The 17,062-nt window shown below is 46.3% G+C and overlaps 1 protein-coding gene and 1 non-coding gene across 7 annotated transcripts in view; one reads left to right on the top strand and one right to left on the bottom strand.

Moving 5' to 3' along the window:
• Nucleotides 1-59: 59 nt before the first annotated feature.
• LOC109424342 (zinc finger protein 700) lies at nt 60-2,978 on the top strand. The gene is made up of 2 exons (XM_029860755.2): nt 60-298; nt 361-2,978. The coding sequence occupies exons 1-2, from the start codon at nt 234-236 to the stop codon at nt 1,892-1,894; spliced, it is 1,599 nt and encodes a 532-aa protein (XP_029716615.2). The 5' UTR covers nt 60-233; the 3' UTR covers nt 1,895-2,978.
• A 2,797-nt stretch (nt 2,979-5,775) lies between these two features.
• The window catches only part of LOC109422276 (uncharacterized), a 34,554-nt gene continuing 23,267 nt past the window's right edge, over nt 5,776-17,062 (bottom strand). For all 6 annotated transcript variants that reach the window (XR_009999306.1, XR_009999307.1, XR_009999308.1 and 3 more), the window contains exons 3-8: nt 13,790-13,991; nt 13,031-13,721; nt 12,136-12,299; nt 10,468-12,074; nt 7,188-7,305; nt 5,776-7,118 (exon numbers count right to left, since the gene is read on the bottom strand). This is a non-coding gene — a transcript (uncharacterized LOC109422276). The remainder of the gene's footprint in view (nt 7,119-7,187; nt 7,306-10,467; nt 12,075-12,135; nt 12,300-13,030; nt 13,722-13,789; nt 13,992-17,062) is intronic.

Genomic DNA, 17,062 nt, shown 5'->3' with positions numbered 1-17,062 from the left:
CCTCCCGAATACCATCGAATACCAACAGTTGATAGTTGTGCTCGTTGGAAAATTCGTTCATGTAGACTTTCACACAGGTAACAAAGGATACTTTTTGTAAACATTACACTTATACACTCACTGATGTGGGTTAGTCAGTGTTTTGATTCCAGAAGATGTCAACATTAAAATAGTGTTACAAAAGAGTTCTGAAAGCATTCGCAATAAAGAAATAGGTAATTAATAAAAGTTCGATGTGTGAAGTAGAAAGTGAAGTTAGGATGAATCCAACAGTCATTAAAATTGAAGTTCCAGATCCGTAAGAGTTAAGAAATTTGTCTGTTTTGACCCCACTTACTTATCGATTGCTTTCAAACATAGGCCCCTAGCCGAACCGGAATTCTACTGCCGGTTTTGCTATTCTACAGAAGAGTTGGTGTCGATTTTTCCTGCAAAAGGCGATCCCCATCAGCAGGTCATAGATCTGCTGAAACAGTTGACGACCATAGAGCTAACCGTGTTGGATGATTTACCTTCGGCGATTTGTAGCCAATGTTGTTCCAAATTGGAGGAATTCGACCATTTTAGGAAGCAGTGCTTGGTTCACTATGAAGAGACGAAGCGGGCGCGGCTTACTGAAAAGGTGGCTTCGGTGGAACAGGAAGAAGACACTTCCGCTCAACAGCATGAAATGGACGTGGAACAGGGCGGACTGTCCAGTATGATTGATGTCGAGTCAGTAAAAGTAGAGCCGATTCCAGTAGAAGTACCAAGTATCAAAAAAACGTCCAAATCGGCGAAACAACTGAAGAAGGAGCGCTCATCGCAGCTCAGAGATTATCGTTGTCGAATTTGTTTACTCTTCTTGACGAGCAAGGATGCTATCAAAAACCACCTACACTCTCATATTGATGTTGAAAGGCTACAATGTCTCCACTGCTCGAAGTTATTCCGCAATAGACAGGGACTTGATACACATATGCGAACGTGCTACATTTTATCATCTTTTATGTGCCAAAATTGTGATCTTCTATTTAATACCAAAGAAGAGCTTTGTGTCCACGAAAACGGATCGAATTGCGTAACGGACGTAAGTAATCGCGAGACAGAACCCCCAAGGCTGTACCAATGTGAGCTTTGTCCGAAAAGTTTCAGTACGGCCAAGCAGCTGTCCAATCACAAACCGGTACATTCAGGCGCGTACGCTTGTGGCAAGTGTGGGTCCAATTTTCACAGTTCTTCCAGTTTGAAAAATCACATCGAACGCTATCATTCCCTAGGGCTTGACGAAATCAGCACCATAGTGAGATGCGAGCCGTGCCAGCAAACCTTCGTGGATGCCACCGCCTACCGAGGCCACTGCAGTAGAATCCATCAACACGAAAACGATCAAAAACCGCCTCAACTGGAAAAGGGCAAACCATTCGAATGTGACCATTGTGGTAAACGATTCTGGTCTATCAACACCATCCGCGTACACGTCCAAGTCCACCGACAGTATCGAGACTGCAATCAATGCTCGAAGAGTTTCCGCACGGTCCAGCAACTCAAAAAACACAAACTGATAGCCCATCCGGAAAAGTGTCCCTTCTGTCCGAAGAAATATTCTTGTAAACAAGCCTGCCGGTCACATTGTAACGTGATTCATGGAATGATCCAGATCAAACTCTTGGATGAACACCAAGCCATAACTTATGAGTGGCGCAAGCTGATGTTCAAATGTGCCGTTTGTGACAAGGACTACGAAACGTTTCGCGACCTGAAAGGACATTATGAAAAAAAGCATCCGGGTGATAAAGTGCTCATCAAATGCGTGTATTGCCAAAAGCATACCAGCGCATCCAAGATCGGGTACGCGGGCCACGTTACGGGGAACTGCGGGCAAACGCCGAAGAAACTGAAATATTGGCATTGATTGTTTCAATATTGGGAATATTTCAAGTAGCCTCCCAAGACCAAGGTGTTAGAAATCTGGTCAGTTTTAGTATGTAGTGCATATTAATGTGACGGGCTTGGTGGTCTAGTGGCTACCGCTTCTGATTCGTATGCAGAAGATCATGGGTTCAATCCCTGGGCCGTCCCTTTCATCCTACTTTGTATCTTTCTATCCACTTTATCTCTCTCTCTCTCTCTCTCTCTCTCTCTCTCTCTCTCTCTCTCTCTCGCTCTCTTCTCTACATATACAACTCATGTATATTCATATGTTCATAGCCATCGCTAGAGCCAGAAACGAATTGAAAAAAGTCTTTTCCCTCCCTTCCAACTTCCACTCACAGCACAGTGTATATAACATAACGCCTACAAGTTATGCAACCAAAGCGTGCTGTGCCGCTTGACCATATTCACCTTATTCACCACACAATCTATCACCTTACGAACGCTATAAATAAACCCCTATCGATGGATCGCATCACCGACCCAACGATGACTCCCAGATCTCCCATCCTTTCCGTCTAACAAATACCCCAGTCCGTGCTGGTTGTGGGGATGCAGAGGTTATCTCGGTCTTTAGTAGCAACAACCAGCACACTCTAACATTTCTTTCCCTTCCCAACTGACTATAAGGACGTGGCCGGCGCCGGTATTGATCCAAAATGTATGAGCTGCTAGAATTGCACTTTGAGAATAAGTGGAGTGTCCCAGTCCTTGTTCATTTGGATCTCAGTGCAATTGGTACCAGCTCAGATCAATCACGGAGAAGCAACCATTGACATGTATAGTCAGATTTGATCGTTTTTTTTTTGATCGTAGTGCATATTAATGTGACTAAAGGTCCCATTAGACGTGACAAATATTTGGTCAAACAAGCCAAACAAATGACCAACACAACGTGAATTATAGCAACCTTTAATAAATGTTGGACTCTAAAAGCAAATATGTGGTATAATGACAAACAGTCTAATGACACCTTAATGACTGATATGCTTAAACATAAATAATTATAAGTAGATGTCGATAGAATATGCCCTTCAAATAAATTCAATTGAGCTTTAAAAATATGTAACAATCTTTCATTGAGCTCCATAACACATAAGGATAATTAGAAAAGCCATAATCAATCCACCTAGGGGGTTTTCTCGTACGTTCATAACATTTCAACAAAACTCGAGTGGCATGTTAATGCTTGCTGCCGTTCTCTCAGCTTCACCCTACACCCGCATACTCGCCGATGTACTGAAAGACCGTGGGTTCGGTATCGTCATTGGCGAAACAACAAATTTTTGCCAGGGGGTGCACTACGAACAAATATTCATTAGTTCATCCATGCCTCATTCATCGCCCCATATCTCACAGCAATGTTTCAAAATTCTAGGGGGTGCCTGGCAACCCCGGCACCCCCGGTAGTTTCGCCTATGGGTATCGTAACGCTGCAGAAGATGTGTTGGGCAGGATCCTCGCTGTGAACGTTAAGAGGTAATCATACACGAGTACGACCGCTGCCTAAACCACGACGTCAAGATCATCATAGAAGTTCTGACTGCTCAGGTAAACCAGCAGGAGAAATTCAGACTGACGATTGGAAGGATTGGAAGGTTCAGCGCCCACCAGCTGACGGACGATTCATTATTTTCGCCGCCTCCAAGAGCATGGTCAATGGTCATACGTATCATCTTTTTTTCTAACACAGCCTCCCTTATCGTTACACCTGGAGATCATCACAGCAGACGGAATCGCAAATCGACCACGTTCTGATTGACGAACGGTTCCGGCGACCGTCACCTAGAGCATTGATTTTCAACCGGTGGGGAATTCCCCACCGGGTGGGATGGAGGTTTAATTCAACCTTGCTGGCCGCGTATGGAGGGAGCGAGCCTGCAACTCTAGGGGGAATGGGTTGAAAACCACTAAAATAGATCGACTAAAACAACCGGATGTCGCCACAGCATATGCACACGCGCAGAAAATCGAGGCCGTTTTGCCAGATGAGGGCGAGCTCGATGAGGTCCCTCTAGAGAACTGCTGGAGTACAGTGAAAGCAGCCATCAACTACGCAGCCGAAAGTGCAGAACGGTTTGGAGGAGAAGAACGCAGCGCGGGCGGTAATGCTGCAGCAGGAGACCCAACAGAACGTGGGACGTTACAAACAGAAGAAGAAAATGGCAGACCCGCCTCTTCCAGGAGAAAAAGCGACGCGTGGAAGAAGTGGAGTACGAAGAAATGGAACTGCTGTGCCGTTCCCAAGAAACATGGATGTTCTGCTAGAAGCTCAACGCATCCCGATACGGCTTCGTGACGCGAACCGAAATGTGTAGGGGTAAGAACGGAGGTTTCGTGACGGATGGACGTGAGGTGATCGAAAGGTGGAAGCAGCACTTCGATCAGCACCTAAACGACGTGGTGAACGTAGGCAGCTGAACTCATCAAGATGGGCCCAGACAAGTTGGCCGCCTGTCTGCATCGGCTGATAGTCAGGATCTGGGAAACCGAACAGCTACCGGAGGAGTGGAAGGAAGGGGTAATCTGCCACATTCACAAGAAAGGCGATCATTTGAAATGTGAGAACTTTAGAGCGATCATTATTTTAAATGCTGCCTATAAAGTGCTATCCCAGATCATTTTCCGTCGTCTGTCACCTAAAACGAATGAGTTCGTGGGAAGTTATCAAGCCGGCTTCATCGACGGCCGGTCGACAACGGACCAGATCTTTGCCGTACGGCAAATCCTCCAGAAATGCCGTGAATGCCAGGTCCCAACGCATCACCTGTTCATCGACTTCAAAGCGGCATACGACAGTATCGACCGCGCAGAGCTATGGAGAATCATCGACGAAAACGGCTTTCATGGGAAGCCGACTAGACTGATTAAAGCAACGATGGACGGTGTGCAGTACTGCGTAAGGGTTTCGGGTGAACCATCCAGTTCATTCGAATCTCGCCGGGGACTGCGACAAGGTGACGGATTTTTCATGCCTACTCTACAACATCGCTCTGGAAGGTGTGATGCGACGAGCCGAGCTCAACAGCCGGGGAACAATTTTCGCAAAATCCGGTCAATTCGTATGCTTTGCGGACGACATGAACATTATTGCCAGAACATTTGGAACGGCGCCAGAGCTGTACACCCGCCTGAAACGCGAGGCAGCAAAGGTCGGACTGGTGCTGAATGCCTCAAAAACAAAGTACATGCTGGCAGGCGGAACTGAACTCGACCGGACCCGTCTGGGTAGTAATGTTACGATAGACGGGGATATTTTCGAGGTGGTGGAGGAATTCGTCTACCTCGGATCCTTATTGACGGTTGACAAAAACGTGAGTTGTGAAATTCGAAAGCGCATCATCAGCGGAAGTTGGGCCTACTACGGGCTCCAGAAGAAGCTATGCTCTAAAAAGATTCACCCACGCACCAAGTGCACCATGCACAAGACGGTATACAGGCTTGATAATCCTCCTCGAAATCAAAAGAGTATTGCAACATCCTCTAGAGCGGTGTTTTGCTTTTGCCTCGTCGCGAGGGAGCGAACGAACCTCAAACAGAGAGGCAATAAAAACTGAGCGAGGAAGAGGGGAACGAAAAAAGAGCCTATGATTATTTCGGGATTTTGAGTGCGATTTTCGCCTCGAGAGTCTTTCTTTGTATGGGAGTGGAACTCGCGAGAGCTTTTTGAGTGTGAGTGGACGTGAGAAACAAAACAAGAAATTATGAGTGTTGGACGAACTCCTCGCTGCGCGGCAAGATCGCGCTCGCTGCTGTTGAGGATTTGCGTTGTGATTTCTGAGTTTTATTTTTACTCCTCAGAAAATCGCTGAAATCGCTACCTCATTTTCTCGCGAGGGAGTTTCTGTCAAGCCTGACGGTATAAGATCGGTGGTCCTCTACGGACACGAGACATGGACCATGCTCGAGGAGGACCTGCAAGCACTCGGAGTGTGATATTTCAACTCCAACGGATGTGTTTGAACAATGCTCTACGTAAATGACCAAACCTCGGTGGAGTTTGATTCACCCGTTAGGCCTTTTGTTTGAGTTAGATGCAGTGATGTGGTATCCTCGCCCAGTTCACACCCAAATCATAACCGGGATTTCTTTTCCACGAAAAAAAAAAATAAATAATTAGTTTTATTAAAAATGTATTTCTAATCAGCTTACATGCTATGTGAGTTACAGGAAATTATCTAAGTTCTCAGTGTAATAAAGTAAATAACATTTTTGTCTCGAGTTATGGTGTAAAAACTATTCACATGAAGTTTTTTTTTCAAAATAGTTATTTTAAAGCGCCAGTCTCTTCTTTTTTATCGCTTTTCTCACAGTGTGTTGCCGAAAGCAACGACTCTTCAATATGAAAAACATTAAAATTATATCACAAGAAGGTATTCAATATTCTCCAAAATAAGTTTCGCTTTCGCTATTTTTCTTCTTTCATTGATAATAACATGCTACCTAACTACAATACGCTAGATAAATTATCTAATTTAACTTTATTAGTACATGGGCACGTTTTTCTGCCTGCTCAGTAAACAGATTACCAAAAAGCCAACAGACAAATTTGCCGAGATTTCTGCGAAATTTTCGGCAATCCGTTGACCGAACTTGGCTCAAAAATACAAGTGCGTGAATCATAACTTAGTTTCGTGTCGAACCATCCCGTTCTTGGTGTTGTACATCCGTAACCGCATGGGTCTGCTGTTGTAGGATACTGGTCCACTGCTGGGTCCGCCGCCGGCCTGCATCGCGCTGTCCACCCCATTGATCAGGTCCAGGCTGTGGACTTGCTTGACGCTGTTCGCCATCAGGTTGTTGTCGTACCCGTTGACCATGCTGTGCATACTCTGGGGTGTGGCATTCAGCACCTGTCTAGATGCGATCAGCGTCGATGGCCCGCCGGAATTGGCCAGCATGGTTGCACTTGGGGAAATGTTCTGCCCGTAGTGCATGGCGACGGAGTTCTTGTTCAGATTGTTCAACCGCTGCGTTCCAGCGCCGCCCAGGTTCGAGTTCGGGGTGGCGTTCTTTAGTCGTTGCTGGGAATTGTTGGAAATGTTTGAATGATGTTCGGACTCGTTGTCATCGCCGCTGTCGACGTCACCGTCGCTACTGTTTGTGCTGGCGATGAAGTGTTCGTTTTTGATCGTTTTGCGACCCTTGTTCCGCCGGTAGTACTTGAACTCACGTGGCAAGGTGTACGATCGGGGAAGAGATACCTGTAAAAAAAAGTTTTAGATATTTTTTTTTGCCTGGGAGTCTAATAATCTCAGACTAAAGGTTCTTACCTGACTGTCAATGTCGGACGGTATCCGATGGCCATTATGACCGTCGTCCACTGCAGTGTTGTCGAGATTTTCATCTCCGCTGCTCACGACCGATTGATTCCTTTCCGCTTCTTGTATTCTGTTGGGGAAGTACGTAAAACATTGAGATACTCTATGTTTGCATGGTTGATAAAGACTGGGTAAAGTGCACGTTGATATTTTACGTAAGCGAGATAATAGAATAACTCCGCTGAGTGATTTTTAATCTTTAGCCTAGCATCTTATATCTCGACGTCCATATTGGTTCAAACAGGGCAACAAGGGATTGCAGTCCCGGGGTCTACAGCCGCATAGTCAGCTAAGAAGGACTACTCATCCCAATTCAAGGTGTCAAACGACTCATGCCGAGAAATGAGTAATCGAGGAGGTAAAAGATGCTCGAACGTTAACGGAGCCTATGGGGTAACATGATCTAACATGAAATTAAGTCTAAAACAACAAACAAGTGGTAGTTGTAGTGGCGAGGCCAACCCCTTCGCAAGAAGTGGGTTGGCTAAGACTCCGTTAAGGAGAAGTGAGGAGTCAGAAGCAGGAAGCTGCTCCTGCAGCTCCAGCATGGGAGCTCCGATTCATTCCCCGGCTAGCCTGCCGGGGGAGATATTGGACAGAGCGTGGTTGATGAGGGCCATCAACCAGAAAAGAGATGGGTTATCTGCAATAGAGCTGAGCAGCAGCTTGGCAAGATCATCGACTTTGCGTCCACGAAGTTCAACATAAGCAAGGACCTTAAAACGGACCTGTTACGACTTCTTAAGTCGATGGAAGATGCCAAACAGCATCACGAGAGACTCGTGAAGACTGCAGCAGTGGCTGAACCAGCGAAAGCAAAAGTTACGAAGTCCTATGCTTTCGCAGCAAGCCCAAAAGGTGTGGTGGATGCGACTTATTTCGATAGGCACTCGCAGAAGCGGGTGAGGCAGCCGTCAGCTGAGCAGCTGTCTGGCGGTGCCTGCAAGGCTAGGCGGATAACCCCGAATATCGGAAGTAACCGCAAGTCGAGGAGATTATGGACGAAAAACCAAGAATACGTAGAAGAGTAGGTGCCAAGCGCCTGAAAGGGGACGCGCTCGTCATCAAGACCGAGCAGCCTAAGTACTCGAACGTCTTTAGGACGATGCGAAGCGATGCCAAGTTCGTGGATCTGGAAGCCGAGGTGCACAATATTAGACGTACAGGTACGGGTGATATGATCCTAGAGCTCAAGCTCAATAAGGAACGCAAGTGTGCCGCCTACAAAAGTCTGGCGGAAGGGGTCGAGGTGAGGGCTTTTACAGCAGAGGCGATTCTGAAGATAAATAACCTAGACGAAAAGAACCTATCACTGAAGCGGAAGTGCTCGTCACGGCGAGGTGCAGGAGGCCACACTGCAGCAATTCGGCTACGGAATGGGCCCGCAGGGACACGGGTAATCTTGGTTCAGCTACCTGTGGCGGACGTGAATAAATCTGTTAAAGTAGGGAAGATCAAGGTGGGCTGGTCAGTATGCCATCTGACCTTTCATGAGCCGCCGGAGGTTTACTTCAGGTGTCTAGAACCAGGACTCAAGTCACGGGACTTGGCAGGAGCAAACTGTGCAGAAGATGCGGCGCCTAAGGCTATAAGGCACAAAGCTGCACAAGTCCACCCATTTGCCTGATTTGTTTCGGGAAATTCGTGAACAGGCACCCAACGGGGGTCCAAGGTGCTCGGCCTTCGAGAAAGCCGCAGTGAACAAATTACAGTGCAGGTATCGCAGCTGCACCTGAACCACTGTGACGCAGCTCAGCAACTGCTTTGTCATGCGGTTTCTGAGTAGGGACGGATATCGCCACCACAACGGACCCATACCGATTACCCGCCGGCAACGGCAATTGGTTCTCGGATGGGTCCAGAAAAATGACGGCGATATAGACGACGGGTAAATACCCCTACCAGGAGTTGGTGTCTACTACCTATGAGGGCTTCGTGGTCGCCAAAGTAAACGTGCTGTTAGGCCCCTCCGCGGTGGTCGATCGAGCAGTTCACGAAGATGCTGGACTGTATGACGATCGTGCTGACAGGGCAAAGGCCGTTGGTAATAGCAAGTGACTTCAAGGCTGGACTATGGAATCGAATAGGATAGCCGTTTCACGAACCAGTGTAGTCAAATCCTGCTGAAGACACTGACCATACTAGATATCGACCTGGCTAATGTCGGTACTAAGAGTACTTTTAGTTGGAACGATGCGGAGTCGATTGATGTTACTTTTTGTAGTCCTGGCCTAACAAGTAGTTCAAACAGGAGAGGAGACGATAGCTTATGGCACATATTTCCCAAATGGAGAGAACGTGCCTCTGGAGCCGACCTACTGATACCTGAGACGATAGCTACACTCACAGCGATCATCTTGCGGTTCTCTACAGTATCGACTAGAACAACAGCAGGCAGCGGGTAGAGGGAGAAGTGGCTAGGCCAAGGTCAAACTCTCGCAGGTGGAAGACATCATACTTCGACGAAGGGATATAGGGAAGCGCTCCGCCGTGAGCGACCATGCCTAGGCGAGTCCACCCCTGAAATGGGAGACCACCGGCTTGCTGGTGGACTCATGAGATTGCGGACCTGCCTGCTTACGGACTAGGCGGCGGATACAGCGAGCACGACCTGAGGAAGAGCGAAATGAACGACGGGTGGTGGTCGCCGCTGCAAAAGCCGCGTTGAAGACCGAGATAAGGACAAGCTTGAGGGTCTCTGTCAGAGTACAAATGCGAATGCCTGGGGTGATGCCTACAGGATGGTGATGGTCAAGACGAGAGGTGTAATGGCTTCTACAGAACAATCTCCAGAGATGTTGGAGGGGATCATCGAGGGGCTCTTTCCGCGTCATGACCCTAAGCCTTGGCCCCTTTCGTAGAATTCCTGGGACTGGGGCTGGCGATGAGGGAACGGCCATCGATGAGGAGCTTGCAAACATTGCAAAATCCCTTGGCTTTGGTAAGGCTCCAGGTCCGAACGTAGTTCCGAACCTGGCCTTGAAAGTAGCTATTGTAGAGGCTTTCTGGATGTTCAGCTCTGCTATGCAGGTATGCCCGGACGAGGGAGTTCTTCCAGAGATTTGGAATCTGCCAAAGGCGGGGAAACCACCTGGAAATCCCAGGTGCACAATTTGTGAAGATTTCGAAGAAAATTTTTTGTTCGTGTGCCTACGGTTTCGTATAGTGCGTAGAAGAATAATAGCCACAAACCGAGTGTTATATGTTTATATGTATTGTATCTACAACTCACCTGAGATTGGCCGCCTCCCGTGCCACCCAGTCGTAGTAGATGCGGGAGTTCTCCAGGTAGTGCGGTGCCAGCAGAATCTCCGGCGTGTTGGCCCGTTGCATCTGTCGTTTGGTATTGTTCAGATTGTTGATCGCCGTCACCGGCAGTACGTTATGGTTACTAGTGGTGCTACTGCTATTGTTGTTGTGCCCGCTACTGCTGCCCGTGTTGGTGGCACTGTTGTTGTTGTGCATGGTGGGAGTTGCACGGCTGTCCAGCTTGCTTCGCGGCGGCGGAACCACATTATACGGAAAAGGTAGATTTTCGGCACCGGCGTTCTCCATGCTACTGTACGTCCCGGACACTTGCCGTGGATGATTTGCATCCATGTAAAGTCGACTGTGGTTGTCGTATAGTACGGCACGATTCGCTGTCGTTACGTCTGCATTTCGCGGACTGATCGACGGTGGCCGATGTCCGTTGGCAGCGGCTTCGGCATACAGATTTACAAAGTTTCCTCCTCGATAGTTCTCGGCAAACGGATTTCTTGGCACGTTGTTTGGCAGCATTTTGGTTCGTGGGTGAACTTGGCGAGTTAGGGAGTTGCTTTCCGTTGCCGAGATTTGGGAGGAAATGGGAGACATGTTCCTATTGTTAGCTGACGCCTGTTGACTTTCGGCATTTTTCATGGTTACTAGTGCGGAAATGTTGATTCCGTTTAGGCCGAAGCTGTTGTAGATGGGATCGTAGTTAGAGTTAAATTTATTTAAATTATTTACATCGTCTAGGTTAGCTGCCAGCAGCAGGTTGAGATCATTGAAGGACTTTTCGACGACCATTTCCGCCATATCCGGACTTGAAGGTCGCCAATCCATCGGATCAATGTCGATGTGCTTCTTGACCCGAGGAATCGGTTGCCTCGGCAGAGTGGCTTTGGCATCGTCTCCTGAACTGAGAGTACCCGTGCCGGGTCCACCGAGTTTACCCTGTTTGATTTCCTCCTCGATGATCTTCAACTCCGCCAATTGCTTCTGCTTCTTCTCCTGCAATTTCTGCTGGATGTTCACCCGTGATCCCACACTACTTCCTTCGTTCTCGCTGGATCCTCCAGTGTGCGATCGCGGTAGAGGTCTTCTCCAAAACGGTATGGCCATAGGACCAATGGGCGTGCCCGGCTCGGTAGTGTTTGGCTGCATGGAAAGATTCGGAGGCGGTACGAACGTGGTAGGTTTCTTCTTTTTCCTCTTGGTAGCAGCATTCACCGGATTGGAAAATCGACAATTGAACACACCCGGTATGGCATGAGGGTACTTCTGGCTACCGCATCCTCCCGTGAATTTGCTAATCTCCACATGTTCCACGTTTTCCGGACACCGACAGGAATCCAAACAGTGGCCGCACTTGCTCGCGCCATCTGTGCATGGAGCCCGCCCACCAGCTTCATAGCCCAACCGTCTAACGTGAAAATAGCGATAGTAGACTATCATGAAGAACAATCCGATGGCGAAGCTACACAGTACGGAAATCGGTATTGTGTACCATCCTTCGGGACGATTATGCCATATACCAACCATCCAGAGGCACACCAGGAGACAGTTTTCCATGAACATGACCACGTAAAAGGTTAGCTAAAACGAAGTTGTATTAAGCTCTACAAATTTCTAGTATGAACCATCAGTGAGAACTTACCATTTTTTGTCGATGCTTCACTTCCTGCAGATTTATGTAGGCAAATATGTAGACGAAGGCAATCAGTCCTCCGAGCATGGCTTTCTTCAGTCTTGAAATTCGCTCTCCATGGAACACATTTTTTGGCGAGATGAGCCACAGGAACATCGAGAACCAGTGAAGGACTGCAATGAAGAGTTTGTTAAAGAGCTGTGTGTTCTTTCCTGGAGATTCTTCTTGTAAAATTCATGTAGAAGTTCTTGAAAGTTGTTTAAAGATTTCCAGTGGAAATTTATCATAACTGCAGTGCCTGTAATCGCATAGCTATTTAATATGAATAGAATATCCAGCAAAGATTGAACTGATGTTCTAATCACATACAGTAACTAAAAGACCTTTGTTGAGAAGAAAGAGATGAACCAGCCAAGGGCTGAAAGTCTCTCAAATAAAGATAAATCAATTAATCAACCTTTGTTGAGATTTCCTCAATATTATGTTTTGATTATCGATTTAAATGCAATAAAGTCATAAAATACAATAAAACTAATTACATTCAGTATTCTAAACTGCTCATATTTGCATAGTTGACGTAAGCGTCACTGTAGTTTTCAACACACTTTTGAAGTTTAAACAATGAATAATGAAAAGTTTAAGATTTTTTTACCCGTTGACATTTAGCTAGTGATGGGATCTTGTGCTCTATTGAATAAAACTGGTCACAATTATGCACATGCGATAGATATTAGCTTGGGAATGCTGACATTGCCAATGGTGGTTACGTCAACTATGCGGGCAGTAAAGTTAAACATCATACACTGCCGTGAATCGCATGTCTGTCCCATTTGCATAGGAAATCCAGCAAAGATGGGACTGATATGCGATTCACGGCAGTACAATACCCCAAAAATGAACTTACTTATGACGAGAAACACCCAATGGCTGTACACCGACGCATAGACAGTCAACGAAATAACTCGCGATATCACCGTGCCGAGTCGCCACAGAAACTGAAATATCACGCCCAACCAAGTCAGTACCAGCCGGTGAACGTTCTGAAGACGCACGTTCTTGCTGAAACTGGCCAACGCCCAGCAGACGCTGAAGAGGGACAACGTTGCCGAAACCATGTTTAGATCCCGGAACGTTTTCTGCTGCTGCTCGGCAAGACTCGTCTGCTGCACCAAGGCCGTGCTGGATAGATGGTGACTACTGGCCAGTGCCTTCAGCTTCAACGTGTTCAGGTGGTTCTCGGTCTGCAAGTTGATCAGCACGTACAACTGCAACAGCAACATCGGCGCAGCTTCACAAAATGCATGCACCAACCGGAGCATGCACAGGTCACGGACCTCGTGCTTCACATGCCGCAGGTCTACCGGTACAAAAAGCTTCGCGTATCGCCACAAGACTCCCAACTGGGTGGCGTGTAGCGCCAGTACGGCATACCGGCTGTATTTCGCCGCCTTTGTAACCTGCTCAATCGGAGGCTTCTTTTTCTTCTTCTCCAAACTGTTCTCTGAACTATCGGGACCATCCGCAGGAGGTCCCGTAGTGGCCGCTGTAGAACCTCTTAATTTCCGCTTGTTCAAATACCACCGGACGGAAACAATCTGCGAAAGAAACGTAAATACTTTGTACAATTCTCCCTTCGACATTCAAAACCGCGTCAATAGCAAACCTGTGATATTACGAGCGAAAAGCTAACGATAACGATTACGGCTGCAAAATGGGCAAACTTTTGCCTTTCGTACAGGGCGTAGCCGAGCACGACGTCGAACACCACGTCGCAGAAGTAGCCGGCCAGTGAGATCACGTTGAACAGCACATCACAGAGGGGAAGGAATTCCGCCATTCTGGCGCTCCTTGTGGCGACTTGGGCGCTGAAACCATGAGAACAAAAGAAGATAACAAATTAGGCACAGTAGTAAATACTATTGTTTCTAAGGCATTCCAAAATTCCCTGACCTGATCACGGGGATTGTCGAAATTGAAGTGAAATGACAAATTCCACGCGTTACTTTTTACTCGAGAATCAAACTTTTGCTTCTAAACATTATTATGTTGTTAAATACATGTCAAACAGTATATAACACCGCTAGCCATAGCGGAAGGTCCGAAAGAGCTTGAAACTATTGAGAAATCATCATGTCTACAGGTCGTAAGCCCTGATAAAGTGTGAAACGTTTTGTTGGCTGTGATCCCTGACCATCATGTCAAAAATCCAGGGATACCCAAGTGACCATACTGTTAGGGTGTAGGGTAAGGTGGCCCACACTTATATGAAAAACAAAAATTTCGAAAAATGCTAAGTCTTACCTCCTCAATCAGTTGTTTTGGACTCCCAGAAGCTACTTTCAAAATTTGAGCAAAATCGGCTGAGCCTAAGGGGGCGCTCAAAACGCTTGAAGTTTGTATGGGAAAACTTTGCCAAATGTGTGCAGAAATTTTAAATTTTCGAATTTTGCCGCTAGGTGGCGCTGTAAGCGTTCAATAATCAAACCCTTTGGTATTATTGTAAGTGACTATATGCCAAACAAGTTTGTCGAAGACCACAAAGTGATCCAACGTCTATGGAAAAAGTTATACCCTAGGAAAAGTGAGGATAAACTTTATTGTTATTTTTCCAATACATGTAAAGGAATAATATCAATAATGAAATGTCAATACTTTGCCTCACTTTGCCTAGGGTATAACTTTTTTCACTGCCGTCGGATCACTTCGCGGTCTTCGACAAATTTCTCTGGCATATAGTCACCTACAATAATACCAAAGGGTTTGATTATTGAACGCTTACAGCGCCACCTAGCGACAAAATTTGAAAACTTAAAATTTCTGCATACATTTGGCAAAGTTTTACCATACAAACTTCAAGCGTTTTGAGCGCCCCGTTAGGCTCAACCGATTTTTCTAAAATTTTGAACGTAGCTTCTGGGAGTCCAAAACAACTGATTTAGGAGGTAAGACTTGGTATTTTTCGAGATTTTTGTTTTTCATATAAGTGTGGGCCACTCTAGTGTAGGGGTTGCATGTGTGAGGCGCATATATTGACAGGCATTGCTATGGACCGTTAGGGCTGAGTAGGGTCGAGGAATGGATCTACGATTGCTGAATTATACTGGAAAAGTCGTGATTCAGCAGTGGTGGCACCGCTTTCCGCTTTTGTTCAGCCTTGATGGTTTGTGTGGGGTGGTGCGTGTCGGTGTGTGTGTGTGTGTGCGATTTGTGCGTGCGGTGCATACGGCTTCAGCAGGGTGGTTACTTGGGTAGTGTGGGATAATTGGGTTTGGGACTGAGGGGGTCGTCGTTGATAAGGCCGACATCATTGAGTGCTCAGTGTTGGCGGTTGTATTGGTGACGATTTCTTCAGCCTTAAGATGTAATTTATACCACGCACAAACTTTTGGGAAGAGGGAGCACTTTTCAATGCAAGAGAGGGATTTTAACTTGGATTTTAACTCTGTGTTACGGGTTGGGCGAGGTTATGCAGATAGACTCAACCCAGGTGATCGTGCGGCTCGGACAGTGATGCATGAATGAGTGCGGTGTGGGTGAGGCACGCTGCTCTGTGGGTGCATTTGAGTCCGGGCTGGAGTGGAAAGAGACCCTTCTCTACCTTAGGTTAAAGTGATCAGACGTCCCGCGTTTCGCGGGACAGTCCCGCATTTTGACCAAATGTCCCGCGAAATGTCCCGCGTTCGTCTCAAATCGTAAAAATGTCCCGCGTTTGAAAAAAAATCAACAAGCATTCAAAAAACATATTGTAGTAATTTCAAAGCCAAAATAGTCCCTGGGCTTGGATTATATCTTCCAGGAAGCTTTGATTTCAGGCATGTGGTCGATGGCCTTTGCAGTAATGATTAGAATAGCTGAATGTATAATCAATGGCAAACAATTCTGTAAGAATCAGATCTCCAAGTCATCTGATATAGTTATACTGATCATGACGCTGCATAGCATATCGAACATTTGTCGAAGTCATTTATGTGCCGGGAAAATATAATTCCAAGTTGGAGAGAATATTACAAACTGAGGGAGGGTAATAGGCCCAGTCAGACCCCTGAATGGGCAATGTGGGTTAGTTTATGGGAATGCCATTGAAGGTTTGTAATATTCTCCGAGGCTTTCGAAATCCAACAGGGCGCGTCCCCGGGTTGCGGATAGGGGGAAAAGGGAGATTTTTCACATTTGTACTGTAATCAGCCAATGTGGTATTATCTCCTATGGTGTTGTAGTGCGAATGAATGATCTCATTCTATGGGAATTCGAACCTTGTAATGTATTGTTTATCAACTTCAATTTTCTAAGCTTGATAAGGTTTTGAAGACAAACATGAGATGAGAGAATTGCCTAATAGGAAAGTCACATCAGCAAAGCTTTTACATATGCAAATGCTATCCATGGGGTCATGTCTAGCATTTAATATGTATGGCAATGACTGATTCTTACCTAGCAGGGGTACTACAAGACCACGCGGACAATTCGATTAAAGGCTTAATTGGGGATAATATATTTTCCAGAACTGAAGGGACATTTTTTCCGGGGTGACTGGCGAGCCGGAGAGGGTAGAAGTTTCCGTTTGTTATAATTGACAAAATAAACAATCGGGCGCTTTTTCTTTCTATGACTTGCGTGGTATTTTGTGGATTATTGTTTTTTGGTTTTGGAAGGTATGCGATTCACTATTGAGCCTTAAAATTATTTTGCATCTGAATAGTATTGATATCGTCAAGTCTGCACCAACACCCTAATCCCACACCAAAATACCCTTTTCCTATCCCATGGCGTTTATGTGGTCAGCAAAGACTATTCAGCCATTACCCCTCCTTATCATCGGCTTTGGACTGACTTGCGCTCTCATTGCCCCACCAAATGCTGCAAAATGAAAATGAAAATGAAAATGAAAAATGAAATTTCAAAGCCAAAATAGTCAAACCGGTTTTGTACAAAGCAC

Source organism: Aedes albopictus, chromosome 3 (genome assembly GCF_035046485.1).
Source record: "Aedes albopictus strain Foshan chromosome 3, AalbF5, whole genome shotgun sequence".
NCBI lineage: Eukaryota > Metazoa > Arthropoda > Insecta > Diptera > Culicidae > Aedes > Aedes albopictus.
Note: the sequence above shows the minus strand (reverse complement) of the source record. Positions and strands in the feature narration are given on the sequence as shown.